General features: G+C 32.0%; 1 protein-coding gene across 2 annotated transcripts; it reads left to right on the top strand.

The window, feature by feature from the left end:
- Positions 1-804: 804 nt before the first annotated feature.
- Positions 805-3,878, top strand: LOC115981805 (loganic acid O-methyltransferase-like). Of its 2 annotated transcripts, none has more exons than XM_031104165.1 (3): positions 805-965; positions 2,106-2,765; positions 3,333-3,878. In XM_031104165.1, exons 1-3 carry the CDS (start codon positions 876-878, stop codon positions 3,666-3,668), a joined length of 1,086 nt encoding a protein of 361 aa, XP_030960025.1. In that variant the 5' UTR covers positions 805-875; the 3' UTR covers positions 3,669-3,878. The 2 variants fall into 2 exon arrangements, with proteins under 2 accessions (XP_030960025.1, XP_030960024.1); XM_031104164.1 differs by having other exon boundaries at positions 2,103-2,765.
- Positions 3,879-6,517: the final 2,639 nt, after the last annotated feature.

The following is a 6,517-nucleotide window of genomic DNA, read 5'->3' as shown; positions in this document are numbered from 1 at the left end:
TACCATGCATTGGATGTATGTTTTTTCTCCCTCACATAGAAGTGGATCTCACATGTGAGGTCTACCTCCAGTAAGAAAGAAGAAACATACATCCGATGCATGATATATTTTCTCGTTTATGTTGGTGGGTCCAATGTCGAACCAATCCTCATCTTTTAGCCAAACAAGCAAATATAAATGAGAAAAATATAAAGATTTTTCAATTGGAAAAGTCTATCATTGGATTTTTGTACAATAAAATATTAGGAACATAAAAAAATAATAAAAATAATAAAAATTTGTCCACAATTATTGTCACAAATCCTTACGTAGCGAGATGTGAATGATTGAGACCAAATGGTCACACTTTCATGATTTACAACTTATCACATGAAAAATTATGTCAAAAGTTGTAAAATTATGTGTCCTTAGCATCATTGGTCGGTAGGGTTGAGAATGCAATGAAAATTAAGAATTACTTAAAGAATAATTAAAAAAAATTAGTGTATGGATATTTTATTGGTAAAATGGGAACATTTGTCCTTTTGTTTTTGTCGTGATTGTCATAAAAAATAAATAAAAAACCACCCTCTTCCAAAAAGTCAAAACTTTTTTTTTTTAAAAACCCATAAGTCAAAACTTGAAAGCGCACAAAATTCTATAAAATCAGGCGCCTTATTATTATTAACATTATTTCTAGGCAATGGTTATTAAATTGTGGCTGGTTAACCAATCATTGTCAAAGTGCAATCACAATGTTAAGAATATAAAGCAAATTGCTCCTATCAGCTGGCGTAACTTGGTAAGAACACAAGCAGAGAGAGAGAGAGAGAGAGAGAGAGAGAGAGAGAGAGAGAGAGAGAGAGAGAGAGAGAGAGAGAGAGAGAGAGATAGAGATGAGTAACGATACAAACATAGTGCCTGAATCTTATCCCATGATCGGCGGAGATGGCAGTAATAGTTACACCAAAAACTCCTATCTCCAGGTTTCTTCAATTTTATTATCTATTTTTCTCCTATATCTTCCTCTCTTCTAAACTTTTTTTTTTTTGAGAACTATCTTCTAATCTTATTTGGCTAGGCATGTTGCATACTAATGTGTATATCATTTGGTAATGAATTTTTACTCGCCATATAATGTGCATGCTAATAAATCTCTGGGCTACAACATGTTGCTATCAAGCCCCAAATGGAAGAAACCCCTTTTAACCAATAGAATAAATTTAATTTATTTGTTTTGCAAAGTAAAAAAATAAAATAAAATAATGTATATCCATATATTCAACTTACACATAATATAATTTTAAGAAATGTTATACCTACCAATATTTTTTTAATTTGTGTGAATTTTGACAAATTCATTGTTAGATTTCATTATCTGTTCTCCATACTCGCAAAATTTCAAAATAATCAAATATTAACAGTCATATCATCAATCAATTATTTAAATTTGAAGTTTTTGTAGATTAAAATAATTCACAAAAGATGAGTTTATGAATTGAATGGTAAATAACATCTGATTGGCATGAAAATTGGCATGCATATTAAGAACATATAAAATATGTAATTTAACGGTGAGATTTTTAAAATATGAATTTAATAACAAGTTATTGGGCGGTGTAATATTGTTTAGAGTTATACTATATGTAACTTGAACTCAACCCATATATAAAATATTAAGACCTCCTTTATTGGCTAATAGAATGTGTTGTTTATTTTTCTAATAATATAGAAAAGTTCTAGTGAATTTTTTTTTTTTTGAAAATTTATCATTTCTTCAAATGCTGTGTATTCTATTGACGTGTTTTAGTCATAGTTGTCAAAAAGAGAGAAATGCTGCCAATAAGCCAGTGGATTCATTTACAAAATCAATTATAAGTTTATAACCACAACTTAACCATACCAATGATTCATGTTGTATACTTGTGCATATGTTAATAATGACATACTTAACTTAGTGTCCATTTAGAAAAACCTAATGTCCATCTGGTGTATCTTATTTTTCATTTTTTTTTTTTAAATAGGATTGTTTAAAAATAGAAAAGAAAAGAAAAATATATATAATAAAAAGTGACCATTTAAAAAAGTCGAAAACTACTATGATTGACATACCTAGTATGCAGAAGGCAGGTGCAAATTCTGTGAAGGCAATAATTGATGATGTAATTGCGGAGAAGCTTGATGTAGAAAAACAAATTTCTAGTTCAAAGAGCGCATTCCGCATAGCAGATTTGGGATGTTCAGTTGGGCCAAATACCTTCATTGCTATGCAAAATATAATAGATGCTGTGCAACAAAAGTACCAATCCCAAGGCTTTGCTTCTCATATGCCTGAATTTCAAGTGTTCTTCAATGATCATACATCTAATGATTTTAATACCCTCTTTGCCTCTCTCCCACCAGAAAGGTCATACTTTGCAACTGGAGTGCCAGGGTCTTTCCATGGTCGGCTATTCCCTGATTTCTCTCTCGATTTTGTGCATTCATCTTTTGCACTCCAATGGCTCTCTAAGGTGCCAGAAGAGCTGCTAAATAAGAACTCTGCGGCATGGAACAAGGGGAGGGTTCACTATGAAAGTGCCCCAGACGAAGTAGCTCAAGCTTATACAGCCCAATTTGCTAAGGACATAACAACCTTTTTAGATGGTAGGGCTAAAGAGCTTGTTGTGGGTGGACTAATGGTGCTTAATATGCCAGGAATTCCAAATGGAATTCCTCATTCTAGTTCAGTAACAGGATTGACGTTTGATATCCTGGGACACTGCCTCATGGATCTGGCAAAGGAGGTAAGCTAGCAATCAGCTATTACTTTTTGCACTAGAAGCTTTTCCAAGTCAAATAGATCACTGCAAGTAAATTTATTGAACTTACACTAAATGTCAGCATATGAACTTAGAATTTGGAACTTCAAAATACAAAATTTTGTAAAACTTAAACTCTTATATACTCATCTGATAATAGAATTTTGCTAGGACCACGGAGTTCTTTAACTAGTCTATATAATGTACAAGCAATTTGCCTGGCAAACAACTTAAAAAGAAACCACTTCATGAGGATCTCTTTTGTAGGGGTTGGAGTTTGTCACTTCTCCTAGTTATGCATTGTCCTAAGAACGATTTATGTTCCATATGTGTAAAAACAAAACTAATGATGCTGGAGATATTATAAATTTTGTTACATATGCTTTGCAAACTAAAGTGTTTACAAATCACAATAATTCAAATACTCATTTATTATGTTATTTAAATAGGACCAATTGCTTCCACCACCACGTCAGGTTGTAGGCCTTTTCTGGTAAAATCGGTAATAGTTTTAGTATTTTCAAACTAAAATGTCTACTCTTACCTTTGCAGGGATTAATTAGTGAAGTTCAGGTGGACTCCTTTAACGTGCCTATTTATGTTGCCTCACCCAAGGAGATGACACAACTGGTGGAAAGAAATGGGTGTTTTAGCATTGAAAGAATGGAGATAATACAACCTTGGGCAAGAGCTGGTGACCTCAGTAGCCAGGCATTCACAATGCACCTAAGAGCTGGCATGGAGGGTATAATAAGCAAACATTTTGGAACTGAGATTATTGATGAACTATTTGATCGATACTGTAAGAAACATGGAGAGTTTATCGGCCTGTTAGAGTCAAAATGCAATGAAGGAAATCAACTGTTTATTGTTTTGAAACGCATATGATGCGGCTTTGGAAGCACACATAAGACTTCTTATTGTCGCAAATTTGCATATGCATCAGCAGAAATTTTATTTCATTGTCACAAAGAAACTTTAATATTAGCTACAAATAAAGGTCCATAACAATAGGGACTTAACCACTTTTTATTTTTAGGATTAGTGCCCTTAAATCCTATTGTATGATGCTAGGTATGATATTATGTATGACTTAATGCTGTGATTAATAAAGTTGTTTTATTATTATCTAAAATAATGGTAACATGAATATTCGGACATTATCATATAGTCCATGAGATGCATAGTATGTGATTTATGTGGAAAAGTCACAGAAGATATAAAACACAAGTTCTTTGTAAACTCAGAATTTTAGTTCGTAGTTGGTGATGAAATTGGGTGTTTCATCTGCGTAAACAAGAACATATCAACTAAGATGACTTGTCTTGATCATGGAAGTGGAGACTTCTAGTTGACATGTTTTAAGATTTAAGACATATTGAATTGGATCGCTGTGAGACTTATTATTCTCCTAACAACTGTCAAATGAATAATAAATCTCACGACTTCTATTTATATGAACTCTTAATCCTGAGAAAATAATGGACATGATCATGAAATGTAGGTTACTTTGATATATCAGGAGTGAAATCAAAGTCACGATCAAAACCTCAGTATGTTGGGCAGCCACATTTAGTGTTGATGGAACATATATTTTCAAGATGGAATTCATAATCTCTTAACGGAGATATAAAATATTCATTTAAGATAAGTTTAATGGGTTTGGTTATTCAAAATGTTAGGCCTAACTACTTTAGTAAAGAGTTACTAAAGTATATATTTATGAAATTGGATTTCATAAATATATGATGAAAAACTTAAAGGATTAAACCAGGTACTCAAGAATTAAGATGTAGTAATCTTCAAAGTAGCAGTCTACATTCATGACTTTGTATTACTACGAATATTTAATGAAGGGGTTGCATGTACAATAAAGTCTTGGGATATAATTTATTAATAAGGCCTAGAGTGCAATTATATTTATATAGTGATATTAAATATAATTAATAGTAAATTTGGACTTCTCAAGAGTCGACAGAAAAGCTCTAGGCCCATTGGAGCTAGTGTCTTATTTGTTCCCTTTTGGTCCCACTCCAAGCCACATACTAAAACCCAATTGGAAAGGCCTAAAAGGCTAGCCTAATTAGATAATCAGTTATAAGGAGAGAAACATACAGAATTTTGTATGAGAATGAAATGGTTTGTATGTGAGTGTTGGACACTCTCTAATTCTCCTTTGAACACATTCATAAAAACTAATTGAGAGACTACACTTCTTGAGCACAAGTGGAATTGGAGTAAAGATTAAAAGTGTTCTCAAAAACTTCTGATCTTTGGTTTTGAATTTCACCGCACCAAAGTACACTCTCTTGTTCCTATATTCTGAAACTTATATAGTACATGTTATCAATTGCGAATGAAGTAGATCCGTTAATTTTCCGCTGCGTATGATTTGTATGTGATACAAACATGTGTTTTTTCAACAATTGGTATCAAAGTGGTTTTCAATTTCGAATCTGTATAACATGTTTTGTGAGTTTTAGAATTGGAGATAATAATTTCATGTTGTTAGAAGATTATATATAAATATATATATATATATATATATATATAAAATTTTCTGCATGGTTGTTGAAATTATTATTTGATAAAACTGATATTGATGTTATGACGTTGTTTAAATTTGAATTTAAGTATGTTAAATTGAATTTTAAGGCTATAGCATCAATGGAATTTAGTTTTGATATCAATCTATGTCTATCATGTTCATATGATGGTTGTTTGTTCATGAAAAACCGTTGAGAACTGCCTTAGAAAAATTATGGAAAAGTCAGGTTTCACGAGATTCGATCAATTGAAAATTACTTTCGATCAATCGAGTGAAACAGTGACCAATCTGCTTGATTCGATTGATATTTGATTGTTAGTCAATCAATCGAATATTCTTTTTAGATCAATCGAGCAACGATCGAGTACCAATTGAGCCAGGCAGATTGTTTTGTGACAATTTTCTAATTTTTTTCGACTGATCGAGAAACACATTCGATCAATTGAAAATGGGGAATTTTGAATTTTTCTAAGTGTTTTCACATGGATAAAGTGCAAGGCTGTGTGTAATTAGATTACACATGCTTTATAATTAAAAACCTTTCTTTTAAAACATCTAGTGGGAGAGAGATACAAGGGTTGGATCTCGCGGCCTCCATTGTCGGTTCATAGTAGTATGAAATATATACTTTGTCTTTGCTTTGAGCTTGGCATTCCATGCGGAGAGTATTTATTTAATGGTCCTACAAGATTGAATTTCCTGATTTATAGTGGTTTGATCAAACACCTTGTCTTAGCCTTGAGCTTTGCATTCCATGCGGAGGGTGTTTTGAATCATGGTACTACAAGATAAACTTGTTTATGGTAGATGAAATGTGGCTACACATGATTCTAGATAATGGCATACACTGGACTAAATATTATAGTATACTATGCTGAGTTCTTTCTATTATTATTTAGAGGTCAAATGTATAACGGCATATTATTAGTGTTTGCTAAGAGTTATCATGATAGCACTAATAATGAGAATAGTTCTCAATCAATCATAGTAATTGATGTTCACTCTATGCTGAGGGATATTGAATATGGGATGGGGTTGTTGTTGTATATATTATATTATGGTTTTATTAAGGTTCCATACTATATGTTTATATGCTAAATTGATAATGTCCAATTTACTTATTATATTCATGTTTATTGTTTTCAGATTTGAACATGGCATCGTTTAGCCCACTTGTTACTATTTTTAA

Source organism: Quercus lobata, chromosome 3 (assembly GCF_001633185.2).
Source record: "Quercus lobata isolate SW786 chromosome 3, ValleyOak3.0 Primary Assembly, whole genome shotgun sequence".
NCBI classification, from domain to species: domain Eukaryota; kingdom Viridiplantae; phylum Streptophyta; class Magnoliopsida; order Fagales; family Fagaceae; genus Quercus; species Quercus lobata.
Note: the sequence above shows the minus strand (reverse complement) of the source record. Positions and strands in the feature narration are given on the sequence as shown.